The sequence below is a fragment of the Dasypus novemcinctus genome, chromosome 15, assembly GCF_030445035.2.
Source record: "Dasypus novemcinctus isolate mDasNov1 chromosome 15, mDasNov1.1.hap2, whole genome shotgun sequence".
Classification (NCBI taxonomy): domain Eukaryota; kingdom Metazoa; phylum Chordata; class Mammalia; order Cingulata; family Dasypodidae; genus Dasypus; species Dasypus novemcinctus.
This window is the reverse complement of record NC_080687.1, coordinates 13,630,286-13,657,569: the sequence shown is the minus strand read 5'-3', so window position 1 is coordinate 13,657,569 and position 27,284 is coordinate 13,630,286. Positions and strand designations below refer to the sequence as shown.

General features: G+C 42.3%; 1 protein-coding gene across 3 annotated transcripts in view; it reads left to right on the top strand.

The window, feature by feature from the left end:
* LOC101445555 (phospholipid-transporting ATPase IB) overlaps positions 1 to 27,284 on the top strand; it is a 675,309-nt gene that overhangs the window by 91,521 nt on the left and 556,504 nt on the right. For 2 of the 3 annotated variants that reach the window (XM_058277045.2, XM_071208176.1), the window contains exon 2: positions 9,607 to 9,748. In XM_058277045.2, coding sequence (XP_058133028.1) covers positions 9,607 to 9,748 — 142 coding nt within the window. Of the gene's footprint in view, positions 1 to 8,947; positions 9,057 to 9,606; positions 9,749 to 27,284 lie in introns of those variants that run through there. The other variant, XM_058277047.2, reaches the window with a different exon arrangement.

Sequence of the window (27,284 nt, the reverse complement as noted above, 5' to 3'; positions counted from 1 at the left end):
ATGTTCCTTTGGGGTATGGGAAGAACGCCACGAGGGGTAGAGTTTCAAGAAAAGGGGGTTGTGGCTGCTAATGACTCTAGAGAGTTGGGGTGACTGTGTGACCAGATGTGATCAATCCACATGCTTTTGGCCAAAGCAATCTGGGTCCTCAGAATGCTTAGGGTAAATAATTTCAAAGGAAACTGAACGCCCCTTAGAATAAATCAAGTCATGAATTCAAAGACCTTGCATAATTGTACACTGACATGGCAACAGGATTTTAAAGTTGGTGTTCCTAACTTTGAGCCCAATTTTCAGGTCCTAGGAGTAATGGAAAGTATCCTAGCAATAGAAAGCTTGTATTTAGTCAGTCCCTATAGCAAGATCCTCTGGATTGAATGGTTACAAAATAGCTTTTATTTTTTGTTGCTTTTGGTTTTGTCTGTGAAATAAATTTTCTTAGAAGCACACATATTTTGGCTTCACTTAATTGGCATAATCAGTTTTAGTATATCTAGGGTCTCAATTGGGTTTCGAGGAACAGAAGGCCAGTTTGTATTGCTTTCCTTATTGGAAACAAAGCTTCAGATTACTGTGGCTCAACTTTCAACCACTGTCTTGAGGCCAACTAGGTTGTAGGTGTGGTATGACCCGTGTGTGCCTCTGTTCATGCGTGATTACCCCTGGAACACCTGGCTCTTTCTCTGCTTACCCAAATCATGCTCATTCTTGGAAGTTTAGTTCAAATGGTAATCCCTTATTGAAATTGCCCTGTTAGTTTGTTTGGCCTTATTTGAGACTGGAGGTCATCTTCGTCCTCTGCATTCCCATATTTTTTGATCTCTTATAGTCATAGCATTGTCACTTCTCTTGCTTTTACTAAAATGCAAGCTTATGCCTAAACCTTTGTTCCTTTCCTATCCCAGTGCCTATCAAAATGTTTAATGTATAGGAGGTATAGGTGTTCAATAACTATTGGCATAAATTAGCATCCAACAATATTTTCAATCATGAAAAGCTGATGGCTTCTTACTTCCTTTCCCAACTTCTCTACCCTTGAAAAGAGAGAAGAGAGAAACCAATAAGTACTTGCAGTAATAAGAAATCCAGACCCTTCAATGCCACTTTTCCTTTGTGTTTATTTCTTTTGAATTCTCGGGTAGAAATGGATCACAGATGCTATATTTGGAGAGATGTGATTTATGCAAAGTTGGGTCTTGGAAAGGCCTTCAAAATGTGTCTGCCAAAGCCAGAATAATCACATTTTGCATTTATACAGCATTTTCATTGTGTTTGTTTGATTAAGAGAAAAAATCAGCCCAAGTCTTCCCCCCACGGGTTGGCTGTTTTGCTGTGTCTATGTTCTGAAGAATTATGAAACATCTCTGCAAATATGGGGTAGAGGCCAGAGTTGAACTTGAAACCCTTTGGGGAAGGTAGTGTGTGTGTGTGCGTGCATGCATGCTTCTGCCTCTTAGTAAAAAACTCTATGATGATTGCCCTGATTTCTTGGAGATTTATCTCGAGGCAGAGAGAAAACTGTCCTTACATGCTTTTCAAACACATAAAAAATTAGGAAAAAGACACAGCCGGTTTCTTAACTCATGAAACAGAAGTATGAATACCTCTATCTGCTAGGAATTCTATATTCATGTCTTGTTATAGATGAAACTGAAGATAATGCTTCCTTGGGTTGGGAGCTGGGACAGAATCAGATTGTTAATTATGAAAGAACTTAGTTTACGTGAGGGGTCAGCAAACTCTGGTTTGTGGTCTAAGTCTGGTCTGTGAATTAAGAGTGGTTTGCAGGTTTCCTAAGTTTCATGTTTTAAAAAGGAGGAGGAAAAGAAGAATATATGACAGAGGCTCTTTGTGGCCTCCAGTGCCTCCAATGTTTACTTACTGTTGACCTTTTGCTGAAAAAGTTTGCCAACCCCTGGTTTACACAATTTCTATTTAACAGGTGAAGATGCTAAGGCTCAAAGGGTGGTCTGCCTGGCTTAAACTCACAAGCAGCAGCCTATTCTAGGTGAAAGACAATTGGATGCAAGTTTCTGCAGATCTGGCTTCTAAACCTCTCTCTCTTTTGAGCTCATACAGTTTGTAATTGTCAATAAGGTTCCACTTTGGCTCTGCTCCTCTAGCGTTCACCTAGTAATGTCCAAGTCAGGTCTCTCTCTCCTTCTACTTCTCTGTCCACTAAATAATGAGCACAGACCTAGTGTCAACAAGGTTAACCACTTTGGTAGGTTTCTGACTTAGGGTATATCTTTCCCGAGAATCTTCTCTAGTGTAAGATAGTTAAACTTCTTTGTAAGGGAAATGGGCTAGATGGGTCTTGAGCATCTTTTGGAGTTTTGACCATTTTCATTTGAGTTAGGGGAAAAAATGCTGTCATTCAGGGTGAAGGACTTTGTTTTTGTGTTACCCAAGGCAATAAAATAAAAATAACTCATTTTACATAAACTCTCCTTTTGTGATTCATTTTCTTGTTTGAGGTCCTTAACTCCCTGGACCTAGGTAGTTTATTCTCAATTAAAATAATATTTCATTTTAAGAAAACTGGAGTTTCATTTTCTTCCCCCAAATGAACTCCATGGAATTACTTCCCACCTTCATTAGAAATGAGGCCCCGTCCTCCTGCCAGTGGGAAGTCTGTGTCCATCCGTCCTTGTCCCTGCTTCCTAACCAGTGGCTACCACATCCCACATACAGACATATCACACGTGAGTGAAATGGTGAGGAATTGAAAATACAACTACAATGATGTGAACAAAGTGAGTGCAGAGGGAGTCACAAGAGAGCTAGGGCTGCCGGGTGGCTGAGGCCCAGGGGAGACACAGGGCGGGAGACGCTGGTGGGAGGCGGGTCTGTGGCATGTGTTCCTCCCCCGAACTCCTGCTCGTCCTCCTGTGGGTCATGGTGTGTCTCCTAGTCGCCTCCCCTCCCTCTTCCCCTTCCCTAGTCTTCCCCCTTCTTCTTCTTCCTCACATTCTCCTTTTGGGCGTACTCAAACATCTATCTCTGTTCCTCAAAATTCTGATTTTTTTTCCACCAACATGGCAGCAACTCCAAAGGGAGGAGCAGGACAAGGGTGCCTCCTTCTTCAGCCAGTCAGCTTCCAGCTGTATCTGGGCTTCCTCTAAACCAGTCGGCCCAAATGATGCCGGGAAGGTTTTCCTGTCAGACCCAGCGTCCTGGAATCTGGTCTTTGGCATTCACAGCCCTCGAGCGCCAAAGCATCGAAACCCTTGGGTGCCTCAGGTGAGCTGTGAGTGAGCCAGTCCCTCCTCTTTAAGCTTACCTGCTCACCCCGTTTTATAGGGCACAATAGGGTCCCTGGGTCCCCTTACTGTATTCGTTGGGGTTTCTGGTTATGAATAATTGAGATAATGATTCAGAGGGGGTTCACGGAATCCAGGATCCAAAAAGCTGCCAGGATGAATTTCTGTTGCTCTCCATGGGTCCACTTCCTCCTTATCTCAAAAGTCAACCTTTCTCTACCTCCCAGTCCACCCAGTAGGTGGGATGCATACATCATGGCGTTTGCCGTGAATGCATACGTCATGTCGTTTGGCTCCATGTGGAGGCTGTTTCCTTTAGGTCTCATGTCAAAATCCCCAGGAGACCTTGTGGATCAAGTTGCTGGGACTGGTGGCCATATCACTGGCACAGACATGGGCGCAGGGCCCTGCCGTATGCAGGAGGTGAGGGCTCTTCAACAGAGGAGTCTGGTCACGGGGGCGGGGAGGAGGGGCGGGGTGTGGTCTCAGCTTGCCAGGGCTGCTGCAGCGGAGCATCATGGGCCGGTTGGCTTAAATAACAAATTTATTGTCTCACACTTCTGGAAGCTCGAAATCAAGGTGCAGTTGGGCCTTGCTCCTTCTGAAGTCTAGAGGGTTCTGGCAGTCAGGCTTGCTGCCAATTTGTGGCATTACTCACCTCTGCCCCCATCATGTGGTCGCCTCTCTCTCAGTCTCTTTCTTACTGTGTCCAAATTTTCTTTTCTTTTAAGGACTCTAGTCATATTGGATTAAGATCCACCCTAATCCATTTTGGACTCAAGATCTTAAGATCCTATTTGCAAATAAATTCCTCTTCACAGGACCAGGGTGAGGACTTGAACATATCTTTTTTTTTTTTTAAAGATTTATTTATTTCTCTCCCCTCGGCCCCCCCCCCCCCGCCCCAGTTGTCTGTTCTCTGTGTCTATTTGCTGCGTGTTCTTCTTTGTCCACTTCTGTTGTTGTCAGTGGCATAGGAATCTGTGTTTCTTTTTGTTGCGTCATCTTGTTGTGTCAGTTCTCTGCGTGTGCAGCACCATTCCTGGGCAGGCTGAAGTTTCTTTTGCGCTGGGCGATTCTCCTTACGGGGCGCACTCCTTGCACGTGGGGCTCCCTACGCGGGGGACACCCCTGGGGTTTGAACCGTGGACCTTGCATGTGGTAGACGGACGTCCTAACCACTGGGCCAAGTCCGCTTCCCTGAACATATCTTTTGAGGGGACACAATTTGATCCCTAACAGCTAGATAGGCACCTTCAAGAGGACCCAATGAGCCTTTTGTTTATTCATTTAACATATATTTACAGGGTAATGGCAGACAGAGCGGGAACAGGACAAAGTCCCTGCCTGCCAGCCTTGACCTTCAACTCTCTTGTCTGTTTTTTCACTTGAGAGTGAGCAAACTTAGTGCTTGACCATCTGCCTGCTGCTGCTTCTTTTTATTCTCTTTCACTTTGGTTTCTTTCTCAACTAATAGATAATTATTGAACTCCCCCATCTGCTGACATTGTGCTTGTTTATCTGGGGACTTGTAAGCATATCCTCTCATTTGTAGAGTGATATTTGCAAAATGCATTCACTCAGGATTTTTCATGAATCTGAAATTGAAACCCTGGTCCTATTGTACTTTGCTAAATATAGTATCGTGTTCTCCACAGGCAATAATACATTTTCGACAAATTTGTGTTATTTTGAAAATGTTAATTTTTTTCCTCTAAAGCAAGGTGAGGCCACAGAGATAGAAAAAAACTTTATCTGAGATCGGGGTGGGGGAGGGTAGGCGGGACTGTTAACTATTTCCACCTAGAATAAAATTTCCAGGTCTGGCCTGTCGTAGTTTAAAAGATGGGCTGGCCTGATGCATGCTAGCTCCATGAGAGAGATTATTTTCTCTAAGTCTGTAATCACTCCGTGTGTGTGTCAGTTATTTTTTCATCCCAATATTTGTTATCCAACATTTAAATTCTTGTTTGGGAAAACTGTTGCTCTCCCTTTTTATTTCACTTGGCGATGCCTTTTTTGTCCCAGTCTTGTCCTCCAACTCCAGCCATCCAGTGCTTCCTACGCTGGCCTTACCCACACACTCAATCTGGGAAAATTCTTGCAGTTTTCTTTTGAGATGCTTCTCATGTCCATGTTTGTCTCCATTTCCATTTAATTCATGCTCTTATCATCTCCCTTTCCCCTAGAGTGTAGAAATACTTTGCTCTCCAAGCCCTTCCCTCTGCTTCTACTTGGACACTCTGCCACATGCATTTTTCTCCTGCTTCCACACCTGTAGCTGCTGGTGACCTTCAGGATGACTCGCGGGCTTCTTTGCCAGGCAGGCAAGGCATCCACAGTCTGGCCACAGGCTATTTTTTTCCTCCCAGTTTCTTTTCTACCCTTCCCGAATCTGGACCCTCAATTAAAAAAAATTGGTCCCCTGATATCATTTGCCTACTTGGGCCTTTGCTTAATTAACTTTGGTTCTTACCCAGAATATACGCCCAGAATATAAGACTTAGCATACTTTAGGACTCTCAAAGTTTGTTCTGACCATCTCGCCTCCCCAAGCACAGAGGCTGCTGACCTCTAAACTTTCTTGCACCTTCAAGCAGCTTTTAGAAGAAAATCCTGTTTATGTAAACTTGTCACTGTCACCCTTTTTAAGTGTACACGAATTCATCACAGGGAAGTAGATTTGGCTCGAATGATAGAGCATCCACCCACCACATGGGAGGCCCAGGGTTCAAATCCAGGGCCTCCTGACCCGTGTGGAGCTGGCCCATGCGTAGTGCTGATGTGCGCAAGGAGTGCCGTGCCATGCAGGGGTGTCCCCCGCGTAGGGGAGCCCCACGTGCAAGGAGTGCGCCCCGAAAGGAGAGCCGCAAGTGTGAAAAAGGTGCAGCCTGCCCAGGAGTGGTACTGCACACATGGAGAGCTGACGTAGCAAGATGACGCAACAAAAAGAGATGCAGATTCCCTGTGCCACTGACAAGAATACAAGTGGACAGAGAAGAACACACAGTGAATGGACACAGAGAGCAGACAACAGGGGAGGGGAGGAAGGGGAGAGGAAAAAAAAAAGAATTCATCGCAGTAATTACTTTTACAATGTTGTGCTACCATCACCACCTTCCATTTCAAAAGTTTTTCATCACCCCAAACAGAAAGTCTGCACCCATTAAGCAATAACTCTGCATTCTTCCTATCCCAGCCCTGGTAACCTCTGATCTACTTTCTGTCTCTGAATTTACTAGTTCTAGATAGTTCATTTAAGTGGACTTATACAATATTTGTCGTTTCATGTCTGGCTACTTTCTTTTAGCATAATGTTTTCACGGTTCATCCAAGTTGTACCATGTGTCAGAACTTCGCTCCTTTTTATGGCTGAATAATGTTCCATTGTATGGATATATCACATTTTGTTTATCCATTTATTGGTTGATGGACTCTTGGGTTGCTTCCACCTTTTGGTGATTGTGAATAATGCTGCTGTGAGTATTGGTGTACAAGTATCTGAGTTCCTATTTGCCCTTCTTTTGGTTACATACCTAGAAGTGGAATTGCCAGGTCATAAGATTTTGTGCTTAACATTTTTACCACAAAACTGTTCTTTACAGTGGCTGTACCATTTTACATTCCCACCAGCAATGCATGAGAATTCCAACTTCTTCACATCCTCACTAACACTTGTTATTTTCTATTTTTAAAAGAGCAACCATCCTAGTGGGTGTGACACGGTAAATCTCATTGTGTTTTAGATTTGCATTTTCCTAATGGCTAATGACGTTGAGGATCTTTACATAAGCTTATTGACCATTTGTATATCTTCTCTGGAAAAACGTCTGTTCAAGTCTTTTTCCCATTTTTAAATTGGGTTGTTAATCTTTTTGTTGAGTTACAGGAGTTTTTATCTATTCTGGATATTAAACCCTTATCACATATATGATTTCCAAATCTTTTCTCCCATTCTTTAGGTTTTCACTTTCTTGATAATGTCCTTTGATGCCCAAAAGTTTTTAGTTTTGATAAATCAGATAAATTTATCTGATTTTTCTTTTGCTGCTTATGTTTTATTGTAAAGTCTAAAAATCCATTGCCTCCTACAATGTCCTGAATATTTCCCCCCCATTTTCTTGTAATTGTTTTAGCTCTTATATTTATGTCGTTGATCCACTCAAGCCCACTCTTTATTGCCAGGTCACAAACTGTCATGCTAAGGTATGTGGCTGTGGCTGACTTACCCCATTAAACTAGGTGATGGTTTTGAAGGCAGAGTCCAGATCTTTTGTTTTTATGTTTGCAGCAGCAGCTAACAAGTGGTCCTGAACTGTGGTTACTGTCACTTAAGGAGCTTAACAAAACAAAACGAAACAAAACCCAGTGAGACTCTGTGAGGCTGGGGCCCCAGATCTAGTAAATTGTAAACTCTCCCTCATTGATTAGAGTGTGCAGGCAGAGTTTAGATGCGCTGATCGAACACAGCACAGGCGACGGCATAGTGCTGACTGACACGAGTATGTGTAGTTTAAGCTCTTTGTGCTTGTCATTGCATCTCTGCCTTGAGAGAATTCCAAGGGAACTTTTATAAAATGAGTAAAAATGATTTGTTCAAGCAACAAATATGAGTGCCCATTATGTGCCAGGTACTGTGCTTGGGGCTGAGGTCGCTACAGCAAACAAAGCGTGTCCTCGGTGTCCTGAAGCTTAAACTCTTGGCTGTGGGGATACAGACAGTAAACAACTCCAGGTAATGATAAAATGACAAGTGGAGTAAGTGGGCAGAGAGGAAAGCAGTACTTTTAGGTAGGCTAGTTAAAAGAATATTCTCAATCTCTTCAATCAATCTGTAGATGCTCTAAAATCCTGCTTACCCCGTGGACCGCAGGGAGCAGGTGCCCTCTGGCTACAAGTCTTCAGGCAGGATGTCTCGCTCAGTGCTTCCCCCTGCTGGTAAGGAGAAGGCAGAGCTGGGCCCCAGGGAGTGGGAGGAACCCGCGGGGGTGCGAGCCCAAGCAGGAACCAGGAGACGACCGGCTGCTGTGGACCACCTTGTGGCCAGGGAGACAATGGGTGCGCCTGGCCAGTGACCAAGACCTGGCTATGAGCACCTGTGTCTGCACCCTCCAGGGGTACCCTCCACCTGGGGGAAGGGAGAAAACTTAGCCCATTTCAGACTTAATCGGGTGCTCAGTAACTAATTTTAAGTTTCGGATATCTCCCTTTAATGATAAGGCGCATGGGCCTTATTAAAAGAATGACCCAACCAGCCAAAATTTTCTCTTTCAAAATGTTTCTCTGTGTCCGTGAGTGGAGAAGCGGTTGTTTAAGTCAAAGGAGACTACGAATCCTTAAAAGAGCCAGCAGGACTTCCTTTTCTTTGATCGAAAAGGCACGACTGGTATTAGATCGTATATTTAAGGGAAACAGGCAGCCTTTAAGGGGTGGGCCGTTGTTCTGTGAGCCTTTGCCTCGGAAAGTCCTCCCCAAAGGTCAAGTCTCAAGGTGGGTTTCTCTCATTTCAGGAAGGAAACTGCCCAGCGTTTGGAGATGTGGTTCTGGTCCTTTGTGCTTGTGTGTGCGTGTGTGTAACAGTTTTGTTTTGGGGTACCCTAGTCACCACCGTGACACCTCCCACCTCGAGGGCTGGGATCAAATCCTAAGGAACTAGGCTGGCTTGTGTCGTAACCATAGAAACAGTAATTCGAGCAGAGAAAAATGAAGGCTCTTGAATCTGGCCATAAGCTGGGATGCGTAAAGCTTCCACACTGCAGGGTGCCAGGCACAACGAGGCAGAGGAAACAGCTGGTGCGTTCAGGCTAACGCGGGGAGCCAGCCCCCGGCCCCCGGGTTAGCCGATTTCCTCTCCGGAGCGTCCTGGGTGCACGCCGAGGCCGGGCTGCGCGCCCTTGCTGGGCCTTTCCGCCTGCGGGAGCGGCCCGCTGCTGACATCCCTCGGTCCCTAAACCCCGTCGGAGACGCAGAGCACACCTAGCTCCGCGGCCCGACTCCTCCCTCGGCCCGCGCTGCGCCCGCAGCCTGCGCGCTCCACCCCTGCGGGGGGGCGCGGGCCGGGCTGCCCCGAGGGGCGGGCTCTCCCCGCGGGAGGGCGGGCGGGGCACCCTGGGCGCGGGGGCCGGGGGCGGGGTGCGCGGGGCCGGGGCGGGGACGAGCCCGCGCGGCGGCCGCCGAGTCTCACGGGGCCCGAGGCAGAGAGGCGGCCCGAGCCCCGCGCGCCGAGCATCCTCCTCGGCGCGGCCCCGCGCGCAGCCCGCTTGCCCTGCGCGCAGCCCGCTCGCCCCGCGGCGTCTGACTTCTTTTGTGTTCTGTTGTCTGCCGCGCGCCCTCCTCGCCGCAGGACCTGTTTGTTCTTCGGGCTACAAGAAGGCAGATGATGAGATGTCCCGGGCTACGTCCACGGGGGACCAGCTGGAGACACCAGCCCGCACCATTTACCTCAACCAGCCGCATCTCAACAAATTCCGCGACAACCGGATCAGGTAGGAGAAGGCGGCGTGAATTCACAGCGGGACGGTGCTCAGCCCGCGGCGGTGTCCCCTTCTCCAGCCCCCACCCCCGCCTGCTGCCTCCACCCTGTCCCCCTTTCCCTCCCTCCGTGTAGTGCCTTCCAGTCCACACTGGCGCCTGGAACCGGGTCACGTGAACCCAGCTTTCACCTTTCTCTCTTTTTCATCTATTCTGTGGCCAGGCTGTCGGTGTGTCCCAGGAAGTTTTTATTCTTACCGTCACTGCCAAAAACGAAGTCGGGTATCTTTTCACCTCTAGGGTTCCTTCCAAGAATTCCCTTTCGCCCTGCTTTAAGTCAACTGAAAGCTCTTCTTAGCAAACTGCAGACCAGGATGTGGACAAGGGCTTCCCAAGGGGATCCCACGATCACAGGGGCCCCATTTCAGTTTTCAGTGGTCCACAACAATTGTTAAAAGGTCTCTGTTTACTGGAAAAGTTTACCCAGAGAGTTAGCAGGAAGGTGACAGACACTGACATTTAAGTGCCGGCTCTTTGCTGACCACTGTGTCGGATGCTTTTGTTATACTAGCTTAATGAATTCTCATAACCTCTTGGTGAAGGCAGTATTACCTGCAAATCAGGAAACTGAGAGATAAAGATGTTGAATAATGTACCAGTGGCCATAGAGCAACTAAATGGCAGAGCCAGAAATTGAACGCAGGCCTGCCTGACTACTAAGCTCAACTTCTTTCTGCTTGCATCGCATGTTTTTTAGGTGTGGTATTAGTACCATTTTAAAATTTTGTTAAACTTTTGGTCTTTGACAACTTCATATCTGGGAGTACCTTCAGATGATGTAGCTCTATGAGCTTCACAAAACACTATGCTCAGGTATACAGAAAATAAGTGATTATCAGTTTACACATAGGTTATTGACAAAGCTGAATTGCAACCCAGTGCTCCTTCTTGGAACAATATATTCCACAATATCATTGTACTTGCACAAGCTGCTTAGCCTGACAGGTTATTTAGAACAATGACTATTGGACATGATTGCGGTTCCATAGGATTTGGGGTAGAATGATGGTGCATATTATGTACAGGTGATACCTTCATTGATTTATTAAGGGAGGGTTAGGTTTCTTATGGGTTTTAAGAATGACCCTTTGGGCATATTTTCTACTTCAAAAAGTATAGCTTATAGAATAGCTGAGTCCACTGCAGAAGAAGTAGCCTTGGTTTAAGATATAGAACATTAACTATAATGAGTTAAAGCTTCACACCCACTAGTATGCCTTTAATAAAATGACAGATAGTAACAAATGTTGGTGAGGATGTGGAGAAATTGGAACCCTCATACACTGCTGATGGGAATGATCCAGTTGCTATGGAAAACAGCCTGGCAGTTCCTCAAACAGTTAAAACAGTGTAACCTTTTGACCCAGCAATCCTATTCCCTGGTATATACCCAAGAGAAATCAAAACGTATGTCCACACAAAAACAGGTGTTCATGATAGCCAAAAAGAAGAAGCAACCCAAATGTCGATCAACTGATGAATGGGTAAATAAAAGGTAATTTTAATCCAAGGAATACTATGGAATATTACTTGACCATTAAAAAGAATGATGAGCTGATACATGGTATAACATGGATGAACCTTGAAAAAATTGTGCTCAGTGAGAAAAACCAGAAACAAAAGACATATAACATGATTCCGTTTGTATGAAATGTCCAGAAGAGGCAAATCTACTGAGACAGAAAGTAGATTAGTGGTTGCCAGGGTTTGGGGTGGGGGAAGGAGCTAGGCAGGTGTAGGGAGTTACTGCTAATATATACAGGATTTCTTTTTAGGTGATGAAAATATTCTAAACTTGATTGGGGTGGTGGTTTGCCCACCTCTGTAAATATAATAAAAACCACTGAATTATGCACTTTAAATGGTGAATTGTATGGTATGTGAATTAGATCTCAATAAAATTTTTATTAAAAAAAATTCAGAGCATCTCTGGAATCCTGCACTGCTAACACAATTCCATTTCTTCTTTTTTTTTCTTTCAATTTTTATTTTGAAATAATTTTAAACTTACAGGAAACTTGCAAAAATAATACAAAAATAGTAGAGATCTCCTGTACCCCTTACCATTCTGTCTGTCCACCTCCCTCCCTCCCTCCCTACCTATCATCTATCTGTTTTCTAAGCGTTTGAAAACATGTTCCTTTACCACTGAATACCGCCCTGTTTATTTCTTAAGAACAGGGATATTCACTTACGTGACTTTGACACTAAGTACAATCATCAAGTTCAAGAAATTGAACATTGATATTAAGCATACAGTCTATATTCCTTTTTTCCCCAATCGTCCAAATAATGTCCTTTTGGGCATTTTCTCCTCCATTATTAGATCAGTCCATGATCATGTATGACACTTAATTGTCATTGTGATTCCATCTCTTCATACCTTATATGAGTTTCTGTTGAATTACTTTTAGAATGATAAGTACTATATTAGGATCTGGAAATTGAAGAGTTACTTTTCTTTTTAAACTTTAGTATTTTTTCCAGTAGTATTTTTACTTAGTTCCTATTTATTTTTAAAAAATTTTGTATCCATTTGTGCATGCTTAAACCCCAGAGGAAAGAAACGGAACTTTGTCTAAATTATCTAGTTTCCATGGAAGATGAAGATTTTTAGGAACTTTCGTTATCTGGTCTGTAGTCAAGACACAAAGCTAACTTTGAGGCTGATTTTATCATCAGTCAGGTGGGTTTCAAGGGGCTGTCCGTTGTAGGGTTTTGTTTGCACTTTTTTAGGGGAGGGGAAAATGTAGGAATGTACAGTGGGCTGGCTAAAGCTATTTTCTTTATTTCAACCTTGTATAAGTGTATAATTTTACTACTTTTAATATTAAAATGTGTAGAGTTTCCGAGTTATGGTTTATGCTGTGAGCATAAGTTTGAGGATTCCATGGCTAGGGTCTAAGAAATTAAAATAAGGCCCTTGATAGTGTATAAAAAATGATCTTTGAGTAATTGATACACTTCAACTATGTATTTTAATAGCAATTACTAATGGTTTATGAAGCTTCTTGGGATTCTAGTTTAAGGATTTTACAAACATTGAGCCATATTTTTTTAAGTACTTTAATACTGCTGAAGTCGTTTGAAAAAAATATCAATTTTAAAAATAAGTTTTTTTTAATCTTGGCTGTGGGTGTTTTCTACAAGCTGATCAAGATAGCCATTTTCTTAAAGGGGAGTTGAAAAATGTAATTTTTCTTGAGAAAAGTCTAGTGGATATTCTTAGCGACAGGGGTGTGGGGTCTTTTCCGAGATTGATTGCTTATCAGTAGAGGTTTTGAAAAGCAGCATCATGTGGAACAGGCGAGGCACCTGCTGATTTGCTCGAATGGTGCTGTCTCATTGGACTGTTGTCCACCCAGGAGGCCAGCTGTCTCCAGAACGAAGTCCTCACCTTGGGGATTGTGGCGTTGTCCTACACTGGCTTTGTGGGCAGCTGGCTGGTGTTTTGGCTTCAGGAAAGGGATCCGAGTTCAGTGCCGAGGGAGGCTGTGCTTGGGGGTGAGGCTAGGATGGAGAGAGGCATCGTGGTGCCATCCAGGACAGGGGTTCGGTGGTCTGGGGTTAACCTTTGGAACTGGTGTGATCCCCGAAAGAGCTGGACCAGGGGCAGGGCCTGGAGAGCAGTGGTGAAAAGGTCCACCTCCCGGACTGAGTATGGCTTCCCGGGGCTTCTGCACCGTGGGTAACTCTACCTTCTGAGCAATAAGTTGAATTTCTGGTAGTGTCTGCGCCGTGTAAATGGATGTGCTCCAGCCTTTTTCTCCTTCTTTACGCTTAAAACAATACTGGTGTTTGATCTGAAGCCTGTGGTCCGTTACTGATATTTTCCATTCTTGAAGCAAATGAATTTGGATTATGGTAATTTTGGAGAATTATGAAGTCATATTTTTGTCTTAGGCAATGATTTTCTGGGAAACCTTAACTGTGAGGAAAATCACCATTTTTGTCCTCTAATAAGTAGTAATTAATGGAATATTTTACTTTATATATGCCTATGTAGCATTGTGTATGTCCAACCTAGCATGCAACTGAAGTGAAAGCCATTTCTCCTTTTAAATATTTTCAGTTAAATATTAAATGCTTGTAAAGAGCTTGTTATGTAGAGGATGCTGGTGGTGAATTTTCAGTTTTATGTATCTAAATTTTCAAAGATGGTTAAAATTGAAAAGGTTTTAAATACTTGAAATAACCGACTGATAAAAGGAATGAGCAACATTTGTGAGTCAAAACCAGGCAGATGCTGTCCTCCTATGAGATTATCAGCATGCTATTGGAAATAGTGAGTTTCCAAGCTGTAAGGCAGTTTTCATTAATGCTTGAAATGAGGTCTTCAAAGCAAGTTAGGGTTGTTTTCAGATAGTTCTGAATGACTCATTCACTTCAGGTGGGAGTTTTAGCTAGCAAAATCTTCATTAAACAATAACTTGAGCTTTGTTATTGCATTTCTTCAGATTGGTTTGTCTTACAGGAAAATTGCTTTCTATAAATATTTTGTTGGCTTTGCCAAGATAAGTTTAAAATAGAATATTGCCCTTGCAGAAAAGGGAATTGAATACAGTGCTAGGATTTACAAGATCTTAGTTTTATAATATTAAACTGGGGTCCTAATGTCTGCAAGGAAATTATTGTCTTAAGGAATGAAAAGAACAGAATCATCTCTGATAACTAGTTTGTATATGAATAGTGATTATAGACTCCACATATACTGCTGCATCTGATGTTAGTAAGTACAAGAGAATGGGGGACAGTCCTTCAAACATTTTCAAACTATGGAATTTAGGGAGGATCTGGCATTATCACTTAGTCTGCTTATTAGCTAAAGAAGCAATATCAAGACCTTAGTAAGAATCATAACTTCCCTTTGCTTTATGTAAACATTATTGTCTTTAAAAACCAATGTTTGATACTATAAAGCTACGGTGGTGAAAACAGCATGGTATTGGCATAAGGAGAGACATATAGACCAATGGAATCGAATTGAAAGCTCTGATATAGAACCTCACATATACAACCACATAATATTCGATAAAGCCACCAAACCCTCTCAACTGGGAGAGAGTGGCCTATTCAACAAATGGTGTCTGGAGAACTGGATAGCCATATGTAGAAGAATGAAAGAGGATTACCATCTCACACCTTATACAAGGATCAACTCAAGATGGATCAAAGACCTAAATATAAAAGCCAAGACCATAAAAACCTTAGAAAGCAGTGTAGGGAAACATCTACAGGACCTTGTAATAGGTAATGGATTTATGAATATCTCACCAAAAGCACGAGCAGCAAAAGAACTAATAGATAAATGGGACTTCCTCAAAATTAAAGCCTTCTGCACCTCAAAGGAGTTTGTCAAGAAAGTAAAAAGGGAGCCCACACAGTGGGAGAAAATATTTGGCAATCATATATCTGATAAGAAACTTATAACTTGCATATATAAAGAACTCCTACATCTTGAAAATAAAAAGATAAACAATCCATTTAAAAAATGGGAAAAAGACTTAAACAGACACTTCTCCGAAGAAGAAATACAAATGGCAAGAAAGCACATGAAAAAATGTTCCAAATCTCTAGCTATCAGGGAAATGCAAATCAAAACCACAATGAGATACCATCTTACACCCATAAGATTGGCAGCTATGAAAAAAACAGAAGAATACAAGTGCTGGAGAGGATGTGAAGGAAGGGGAACACTCATCCACTGCTGGTGGGAATGCAGAAGGATCCAACCATTCTGGAGAACAGTATGGCGGTTTCTCAAAAAACTAGCCATAGATTTGCCATATGACCCAGCAATACCACTGCTGGGAATATACCCAGCAGAACTGAAAACAAGAACACAAACCAATATATGTACACCAATGTTCATAGCAGCATTGTTCACTATTGCCAAAAGTTGGAATCAACCCAAATGCCCATCAACAGACGAGTGGATCAATAAAATGTGGTATATACACACAATGGAATACTACTCGGCTGTAAGAACAAACACACTACAAACACATGTGATAACATGGATGAATCTTGAGAACCTTATGTTGAGTGAAGCAACCCAGACATTGAAGGACAAATACTACATGACCTCAATGATATGAAATAAACAAGCTGCCCTAGATAGCAAGAGACTGAACGATAGGCTTGCAGGAAATCGGAGGGTGGAGGAAGGATATGAGCCGATGTCTGCAGGGGTGGAATTTAAGACGAGATGGTGGTAAGTATGAACACAAAGAAGAGATAAAAGGGGGGCAAGGGGTTGCCTTTGCTTGGGGCTTTGCGGGTTTGAGGGTGGCTGGGGAGGGACGGGTGGGTAACGTTGCCCAAAAGTGGGGGGAGGGAGGGGTAGCATACGAACCAGGAGAGGGTCAGGTGTTGGTGGAGAGTAAAATGCCGAGAAAATCATATAAAAATATAATAAAGAGGGTTACCTGTTTAGAATGCTCGGAGGGGAGGGTCTGATGCAGGACGGGCTCCTGGGGAATGTCTAAATGCTCATTCTGCCAGAGTGGGTGACACCATGGGGTAGAAACCCAAGTAGTGAGAGTGGGGGTGGACCCACATCCTGGGGAGGACTAATGCCATCCAATAGAGGGAACTGTATCCCTCGAGAGAAAGGGTGGCTCCCAGGGCATTGGGGCAGTTGAGCAAGTTAGGCCCTGAACACTATTCCATCTATCTCTGGAAGTGGCTCCTCAGGAAACGGAGGTTGGCTATCACTGAGGGCACTAAGGTGGAAGGGAAAATGGACGTTAAATGTGTGGAACCAAAGTAAATGGGGGGTAAGAGAGGAGTTTCTTGAGAGTACACAAGGATGGATATAAAACATGTAATATTACACCATAACATATAGGAGATGACAGACTGATAATGTAAACCATAATGTAAAACATAGGATAACTAAAAATGTAAAGAACTGTGTATCCTAAAGTATGCACCATAATGTAAATACAGATGTCACCTTGTTAGAAAGCTAATGTCTCAGACTCTGTACATCACTTTAAGTAAATATGATATGAAAAAAAAAAAAAAAAAAAAAAAAAAAAAAAAAAAAAAAAAAAAAAAAAAAAAAAACCAATGTTTGCTTGTCCCTGATTTGAGACAGCTCTATTTGCTGAGTTTGGCAAGGTAAATGGGTATTAAAAAAATCCTTATCACGAGTAATAGCTTATACTAAAAGTAACCTATCTGCCCACCTGGAAACAGCCCTCAGGATTTTCCTTCTGTCTATGCTGTTGTTAATAAATTAACAGGTATATCTGATTAATCTCTGAACTGTTTTCTGAACATGAATATCATAGCATGTTGTGAGTCCTTAATTTATACCTACGGGCAGCAAATGATGCTGTAAAATAGTCTTGTAATAGAACTTTTATCAGGTGAAGCCTCTGGACAAGGCTTTGCCTGCACCTGGCAGATAAAGTCGTCAAATTGGAGGACCTTTGGCATGGTGTCCTTCAGATAGACACTGAATGAATGAGTTTTCTTGACACTGAAAAGCATGTCAGCCACAGGCCTGTTTTATATTGGACGTTTCTAAGGAAACAGTGAATGTCAAGAAGAACAGACTTACACGGTGATTTCTCCATCAGGTTGACCCTTCTGTGGCTGATACGGAGCATGGGTTGAATTTGACCACAGAAGCACCTGGGCTGTTCCCATTTGTAAAATATGCCAAGGCATTTGGTTTGAGAGTTTTGGTCAGTGACTTCTTTTCCCTCTCTCCCCTCATTATTAACTTAATCATCTGCATTAGCGAATAACTGAACTAAATTAACTCATTGTCCTCTGTGAACTTGAGAGCATTTCTGATCCTACTGATAAAAAGAATGAAGCATCGAATTTGTGAAAAGCAAAAGAAAATTTAACTAGACTTGGACACATGACAGCTAAATGCATTGTAGGTTCCTGAGTCGGATCCTGGAACAGAAAAAGGATATTGGTGGAAAAACTGGAAGTTTGAATAAAGCCTGTAGTTTAGTTAGTGTTCTGTATTCTTCCAGTGTTAGTTTCTTAGTTTTGATAATTATACTACAGTGATATAATATGTTAGCCTTGGGGGAAAACGAGGTGAAGAGTATAGGGGAATTCTCTGTACTGTTTTTAGTATAGATATATATTTTTTTAATTAGAGAAGTTGTGAGATTTCAAAACAATCATTCAAAACATGCAGAATTCCTGTATAATACCTCTCCACAAATACCTTGCCTTGGTGTAGAACATTTGTTATAGATTATGAAAGAACATCATCAAAATGTTACTAGTATGGTCCATAGCTGACATTTAGTATAGTTTTTCCATGTAGTAGTATTGTACATTTGTTATAGTTCATGAGAGAATGCTCTCATATTTGTATTGTTAGCCACAATCCATCATCTACCGCACAGTTCCCTCTGTTATACAGCCCCATGCCTTGTATAGTTCATTCGAACTGTACATTCAGTGGCTCTCACTTTCATCACAGAATTGTGCAGCCATCGCCTCAGTAAATTTCTAAAATTTTCCTTAGACCAAAAGAAAAAATCCCATGCCCTCCTATTATTGCATTGATGTATTTACCTTCTTTGACATTGATGCAAGAATATTACAATATCATGGTTAAGTGTAATCCATAAGTACATAATACATTAATTGTATTTTCCCCTTGCATCACCATATTCTTACCACCTTGTAATAGTGACCTACATTTGTTTTAGCTCATAGAAGAACATTCTTGTACTTGCAAAATTAACCACAATTTTTGTAGTTCTTCTGTATGTATGAAATTATTGCAAAATAAAAAGATAAAAATAAAATTAACCAGAATTATCTGGGAGAGGAGGGACTACTTGCTAAATGCTTGCTTGCTTTCGATACTTGGGAAAGGTCTGGGTGTCTTTATTGGTAACAGACATGATGTTAAAGAGCCAGTGGTCTGGGTGACTCTGAACAAACGTATCTTCACTTATTTCTTGTGCTATGTAGATGGCGAAGCACTCACTCACTGGGTGCCAAACAGCATTCCCTTAGACGACAGCACTAATTGTGTAACATCCAGTCAGGTTGTATGGAGGTTGAAAAAATAAGTAGCAAAGTGGACTGCAGAGCATTCTGTGGTCACAGTTTAGTCAAATGAGCCCTTGTGTAGTAATCTAGAAAGTAGCATCCCAGGGCTACTTACTGGCCGAGTCAATCAACAGCAAAGGCTTATTCAGAAATGCTCATCAGCAGTACTTTCAAGAGGGACAATGCTTAGAACAAAAGGACAGGACGACCATTGTTGGGATGGTGATGAGATGTTTTACAAAGAAATTTCATGAGAAATCCATGTGGTTGTGTTTGATCATTTAAATGTGGATCTGTCCTTTTCTGTTCAATGAAAGCCAGCTCTTCAAAACTTACATCATAGGTTTTTATCTAACCTTTTATAGTTGATATAGTTAAAATCATTTGGGCTGTTGAGTTTGTTGTTGGTCATTCCAAGGGATTGTTCTGTAATCTTCAGTGTTCATCACATATGCCATCGATGTAATAGCTGCTGGAGCGTGTTGTCCGGTTTCAGTTTTAAGGCCTTTCTTAGGAAAGCTCAAGAGTGCACCTAGCTCTTTGTCGCATACATTCTATGTCTACTTCACTGGCCTCCAGAGTTTGATGATTGCCTGACCCATTAGTAAAACTTTTTTGGCATGAACCTTTGAGTTTGTATATTTAACTATCGATATACATGAACTACTATTGTTATTATCTCATTACCCAATACCTGCTTATAGCAAGATGGTCAGTTAAGATTGTGGCTGGAAATTCATATTGTTAAGTCTTCTTGATTATTCTGAATATTTTCAGCTGACATCAGATTATGGCTAAGTTATCCTGATGTTTAACCTGGTAGGATGGTTTTGAAGAGCTCCTGTTTGAAATACAGGTATCAGTTTGACTGTTTATTAGCTTGTACTTGCGTAATGATCGTCACTTTTAATCTTTGGTTTCACTGCATGATTCTTAAGCCACTTGTTCTTTTTGGGAGGATAGTTGAGTTGAAATCAGGTAACGTAATCCACAAATCCACCTAACTGGACACACAGACTGAAATATGTTGTGATAAGCAGAGAGAGAGCAAACAGGAGCTGCCTTCCAGCCACTTGACAGAGAATCCCATGAGGGCCCCAGTGTCAGTCCACTCAGGAAATGTTAATAGGCATAATTCTTTTGAATATACCTATAAATATAAGCGCTAATAACTTCTTCCTCCACCCCACTGTGGAGCTACCTCAGATTTCCATCTTGTAGGGCTCTTCTTTCTCCTCCTTGGAGAAAACCTACCTTGTGAAGCCCAGTCTGATTTTTATTTAGGCCTCAACACTGCTGAGACTGACTAAAGTAATGAGACAAGTGCCACTTTTAATCCTGCATTTGGTCTACAGCAGGTCAACATTTCTGTCCTCTTAATCGAGGGGGAGTCACTGAGAGGGGTGACGGTTAGTGCAACACCATAAGACAAGGAGAGTTGAAGAATGGGGATGTTGGGAAGTGGATGCGACTCAAGTGATTGGGCTTCCATCTACCATATGGGCTTCCATCCACCATCCCTGGGGCTTCCTGGTAAAGGTGAGTCAGGCCCGTGCAGCAAGTGATGCAGCAAGGTGATGATGCAACAAGAGAAACGCAGGGGAGAGTCAAGGTGAGATGGCAACAGAAACCAGGACCTGAGGTGGCGCAAGTGCCAGGGAATCTCTCCCCCACATCAAAGATCCCCAGGATTGAACGCTGGTGAAGCCTAGAGGAGAAAATGAGAAGACAAAAAGAAACAGACATGGAAGATCACACAGTGAATGGACACAGATAGCAAAAAAAAAAAAAAAACAAAACAGCAGGGTGGGCTGGGGAGGGGGAGAAAAAAAAAGAATGGGGATATTTCCAGCAGTTGACCCACGAGCTGGGTTTTGCATGAGATGAGCAGAAGTTAGCCTGCCAGATGAGGTAGCCCTGGTGCAGGGAGGGCTTATGGGGCATGGAGAAAAGCATGTGCCAAAGTGCAGAAGAGCCCAGAAACCAAGCCGGAGCCCTCCCAGAAGCAACAGTGAAGCAGTCGTTGATGATGGCGCTGATGGCTGATGTGCCGTGAGGGACCTGGCTACAGGAGGCAGATGGCTATGGTCAGGAAGAGCTCTTCCCGGGGTAAGTGGCAAAGGTACATGTGCAAATGTGAACGGGACCCTGCAGGGCCTGCGAGCTGTAACTGCCCAGGGGAAAGGCCCGTAAGGGAGGAAGAAGAGGTCACAAGGAATGGTGAGAAATGGGTTGGGAGTAGAAGGAGGACTAGACAAGAATGATTCCCAGATTCCAGTTTTCGTGACACCGATTCTTGTGTTACTGAGGATTAAAAGAAACAAAACTACTTTGAACAATGGGTTGGGGGCAAGGCCGCTGACCCAGAGGAGCCCCAACGCCCCTTCACCCGTATTCCACCACCTCAGGGGATCAGAGGGATTTGGGTGACCTCCACTGGCTGGGTAATGGAGGAGGAGAGTGGAGCGGCATGATCTCCACTGGAGTGACGTCCCAGCTGGGGACAGCTCTTCCCCACCTCTAGATGGGTTTCATTTTCATTTAGTGAACAGGAATGACAGCCATGCCCTCCTTCACAGTGTGGGAAGAATTAGGCGAGTGTGTGTGTGACCCACGGTGGAGGTTCAGATGTGTTGTGTCGTTGCTCAAACAGGGGCTGCTGATCCAGGCTGGCTATTACTAATATTGTTCTTCGATGTAACTCTAGTTGCCCACTGTTGAATTATTTGAAACCCCAAACAATGATTTGATAAGCTGTTACTGGGGTGAAAGGGAAAGTGTGCTTGAGTATTCCTCTCTGCAAGGGGCAGAGATTGCCTGGAGAATAAATATGCAGGCCAAAGAATGACAAGGTAAATTCTGGATGTTAGTGGCTTTTGTATATGTTTTCTCTAGCATAAGCAGGCTGTGCTGAGCGTAAGGCAATGCTAAGATGTGCTTGAGCGTGCGTGTGCAAGTGTGCATTATTGTTCAAGCAAGAAATTCCCTTCTCCTTTTGGCATACAAAGTTGGGTACAAGTTTGCAGTAAATTCGCTCTTATACTTTATCCAAATGAAGAACTAGAATTTTATTGTATCTTACTCCCCTCTTCTTTTTTCCCTCTACTTTCCTTGTATTGGGCTATCAGCTATTCAGGCATTTGGACTCGGCTTTGAATATCCTCAATAAGGGAGTTTGACATTATGCATAATATTTAATCTGAATACTTAATTGTAGATTCAATTATATACAAATATTCTTTTTTAAAATTTTTTTTTTATTTTTTATTTTTTATTTTTATTTTTATTCTTCTTTTTTTTTTTTTAATATTACATTCAAAAAATCTGAAGTCCCATTCAACCCCACTGCCCCCACCCCCCCACTCCCCCCACAGCAACACTCCCTCCCATCATCATGACACATCCATTGCATTTGGTAAGTACATCTCTGGGCATCGCTGCACCTCATGGTCAATGGTCCACATCATAGCCCATACTCTCCCACGTTCCATCCAGGGGCCCTGGGAGGATCTACAATGTCTGATAATTGTCCCTGAAGCACCACCCAGGACAACTCCAAGTCCCGAAAACGCCTCCACATCTCATCTCTTCCTCCCATTCCCCACACCCAGCAGCCACCATGGCTACTTTTCCCACGCCAATGCCACATTTTCTCTGTGGGCATTGGAATGGTTGTGTCCATTGCACTTCTGTGTCAAGAGGGGGCTTAGATTCCACATGGATACTGGATGTAATCCTCCTGCTTTCAGTTGTAGGCACTCTAGGCTCCATGGTGTGGTGGTTGACATTCTTCAACTCCATGTTAGCTGAGTGGGGTAAGTCCAATAAATCAGAGTGTAGGAGTTGAAGTCTGTTGAGGTTCAGGGCGTGGCCATCATATTGTCAGTCCAGAGATTCAAATCCCCTAGATATATCTTAAACCCCAGCACCAACTACAATTCCAATAAAGTAGCATGAAAGTCCCATGAAAAGAGATCCCATCTGAGTCCAGTTCCATCACGCAGAAACACCAGCTCCAAAGAAGGGCCAACTAACATGGCAGTGAACCCCATCAATTATATACAGATATATTCTTGAAATGACCCAATAAAAAGTATTACTCTTTTATTTTTACTCCAGTAAAAGGTGGAGGTTTTGAAAGTATTACTATCTACATAAGAAATGTTACCAAGCTTTGACAATTTTGAAATAGGGCTCTTTATTTTAAAATAATAGAGCTATTTGCTGAATATTAACATAATTACTTTCCCAGTATTCCCTCTTTGTTCAAACTGGCTCTTATTAATTTTTAATGCTACCCTTACACATTAGAGATCATTAATCATTGTAGTGCTGACGGATCAGAGTAAATTAAGTTATTTTATATAAAGACTGTGCCAAGGGGAGATAGAAACATCACTTCCCTTAGCATTACTGTTTTGCCTGCCAGCTGTCACATAATTTCATCACGTGTATTTTTAAAAAAGTTTTGTTCATTATATATGTTTAGACATTACAGGAGAAGTAATTTTAAGTGCAGGACAGAGAATTGTGTATGTGTATGTATATGTGTTTGAACCAGAGTTATTCTCTAATTCAGAGGTTCTTAACAAGGGGTCCGTGAACTTGAACTGAAATTCAAAAAATCAAAAATCATTATTCTCATGGGGCCATGTTGGTGCGGGTGTGATATATTTATTAAATAAGACATGGTATAATGTGGATTTAGTAAGGGATCTGTGGAACAAAAAAGGTTAAAGAACCCTCTGCTCTAAATGGACGTCTTGACATGGGTTAGCCATACTTATAAACCAAAGCAAAAAGTAACCTAATGAATATTCCCCGGTACCTGGATCAACCTTCATCCACTGTTTTGTGTAAATGTGTACACCTGCATACACACCATTCACAGCCCCCTTATTTAATTCTTATAATTTATCAGGCTTATATACAAGTGCTTGTCTCCACTGGGAACTGACTAATTCAGTTGGTGAAACATTCTAGTCCGTGGTTAGCTGGTGTCGAAAGTCCTTCCTTTATATGGAGACTTCCTCTGACCCCCAGACTTTGGTGGAGTGTGAGCTACAGAAAAAGCCCAAGTTGGTTCATAAGCAAGAGTGCGCATTCTTACTGTTGCGATAACAAGCTTTGGATTCTGATTTCATATTTGAATTGGTCTTTATCACCTGTCACAAATTTCCTGGTGCTCAGAGACATTTATCAAGGGGAGCTTTTTAGCACTGACTACAGAGATGGCCTCCTAATACGGAAGTCTTCTACACACCCTTGGAAAAGGATTTGTTTACTTATTAATTGATGGCAGCTTTGATTTACTTCGTTCCTATTCACAACATAAATTAAAATGAGGGTTGGAAACCATTTCCATTTTCTGCCCTTAAAACTGCACCTGCAGACTGCAAAACTACATGTTAATGTATTTAATAATTCAGGAAATGCCAAGAGAGCTGGAGGTTGTTAACTACTGACAATTTTTTCATGTGTTTCTATTTCACTTTCTGAAGACTACATATTTCTAGTTTTGAGGTCCATTTGTTAGCATTGTCTTTGGATGGTTCACAGGCACAATATTGTGTTCCAAAAAATGTTTTCTTTTTTTAAATCTATCATACCATATACTTAACTGGACAAGAAACTCTTCAGTACAATGCTGGTATTTGCTGTTAGAGCAAGGGTTTTATGGAAATCAATCGATGATTTAAGGCATTGGGAATAGAGGGTTGTTTTATCAGAAAGTTAACTGGCCTTGATTTTAAATCATAGTACTTTTTATAGAAATAATTTGGAAATATCAATTTAACATTCTTCTACCTGTTTTCTCATTTAACAGTTGAAGATAAACTGATTACACATCAAAATTTTATTGTAGTATTATGCTAAGTGGCCTCATGAATTTTGAGGTTTTGAGATCTCGTGATTAGTAAAAAATCAATTCAGTAAGGATCTTAGCCTTTTAAAGAAATCTGTGTGCTGTTTTCTTTTTGAAATACATTGAGTTGAATATTTTAAAATTAAAACAGCATAAAATTAGGCCCACATACATCCATGAAATAGCAATAATAATAGAGCTATGGTTGAGTTTTGCAGAAGTGATATAGTTATGTAGTTCCTTCTAAGATGTATTTTCTGGGGAAGTGGACTTTGGCCCAGTGGTTAGGGCGTCCGTCTATCACATGGGAGGCCCACGGTTCAAGCCCCGGGCCTCCTTGACCCGTGTGGAGCTGGTCCATGCGCAGTGCTGATGCGCGCAAGGAGTGCTGTGCCACACAGGGGTGTCCCCCGCGTAGGGGAGCCCCACACGCAAGGAGTGCACCCATAAGGAGAGCCGCCCAGCGCGAAGGAGGGAGCAGCCTGCCGAGGAATGGCGCCGCCCACACTTCCCGTGCTGCTAACGACAATAGAAGTGGACAAAGAAACAAGACGCAGCAAAAAGACATAGAAAACAGACAACCGGGGGAGGGGAGGGGAATAAAATAAATAAAAATAAATCTTTAAAAAAAAAAAAAAGATGTATTTTCTGCTTAGTTAGATTTCGAAGAAAATCTGGCTGAAATTTAGCAAATTATTTTGTTGGTTAATACTTTATTGCCAAGGACTGTGTTCCCCATAAAATTATCTAATGCATTTTTATGAACTCTTTGCAGTGATTCTGGTGCTGATATTTACTTTTGTTCTCAACATCTCATTGTCATATTTGTTTTAAGATGCATGATTTGGGTTTCATACGCTGTAATGTGCCTCAGTTCTTATTGCATGTGTATAAAGCAGGGCTTTTTAGACTTTTTTGTTCCATGGACCCCTTTGCTAGTCAGGTGAAAACCACGGTCCCCTTACTAAGTCCACATTATACTGTGTGTTATTTAATAAATGTATCACACCTTCACCAACATGTCCCCACAAGTATAATGTTTTATTTTTTTTTGAATAATACATTTTTGAATTTCAATTCAAGCTCACAGACCCCTTGTTAAGAACCCTTGGATAAAGGTAACTTGGTTGGTGAGACCTTGATATATAGATCAGCTATTTTTTTTTTTTTTAATCTTCAATTGCATAAGATAAATCTAGGGTGTGTGTTAAACGTGTAGGTTGATAAGTTCTACTACCCAAGTTTCCTGTGTCTGGATGGGGCTCTGAAGTCTGCTGGAAACAAGCACTCTGGGTGAATTCAGTGAAGGCAGTCTCCACTTATTGTCACCCCCATGCACAGAGCATATTTCATAGGGTTACTGTGAGGATTAAATGAGTTAATATGTGTAAAATACTTTCAACAGTGCTTTATAAGCTTTGCTAATACTATTTGCGTTTTGGATTGTATGCTTGACATTCACTCACCCACCAAACTTGGTACGTATTACTTAAGTTTAAAAAGCAAACAAACAGGTTCTAAATTATATTATTAGAGATTAAAAGGTGGTGTGTAGGGAAGCAGATGTGGCTCAAGCGACTGGGCTCCCGTCTACCATATTGGAGGTCCCAGGTTTGGTTCCCGGGGGCCTCCTGCTGAAGGCAAGCTGGCCTACACGGCGAGCTGGCTCATGTGGAGAACTGACACAAGATGATGCAACAAAAAAGAGACACAGAGGAAAAGACAATGAGACAAACCAGGGAGCTGGGGTGGCCAAGTGATTGAGTGCCTCTCTTCCACGTTGGAAGGTCCAGGATTGGGTCCTGGTGCCTCCTTAAAGGGAAGATGAGAAGAGAAGGCAAGCAGACACAGAAGAATGCACAGAGAATGGATAGAGAGCAGACAGCACAGGCGGCGGGTTGGGAGTGGGGGGATAAATAAATAAAATAAATCTTTAAGAAAAAAAAGGTGGTGTGCAAATTGAGTAGGATGAATGTATCCAAGGAACAAAGTAGAAACGTTTTCTTTTTTGCAGTAACCTGATTTTTAAGATTAATTACTATTTGCCTGAGTTTATCATGGAGAACTTTAAATTGTTAAGTATTTAATGGGAAAAGGATCATGGGAAAACATCTTGCACTGTAAGCTAGCTTTTTTGGGGGGGAATAACTCAAAAGGAAGGGTAGTTAGGTATAGTGGAGGGGGCAAAATAAACCTGGTAGATAAGTCTTGGCTTATCCAGCAGCTAGTTGAATGACTGTTATTAGTCAGGGTTCTCCAAAGAAACAGAAGTGATAGTATTTATTATAGGAATTGGCTCATGGAACTGTGGGGATCAGCAAAACTGAATTCCATAGGGCAGGCTTGGAAACTCCCATGAAGGTGAAGTCGCATTCCCTAGGAGAAGCTAGCTGGCTGAAGGAGAGATGGAACTTCTTTCTGAGTTCTGAAATCCTCAGTTCTGGCTTTGAGACCTCCAATTTATTGGATGAGGAGACTCTTCTCATTGCTGAGGTCAGTCTCTTTGTTTATTGTAGATGTAGTCAGCTTAGATTCAGTAAACTGAATATAGATGCAAATCCGTCTGCAAAATAACCTTACAG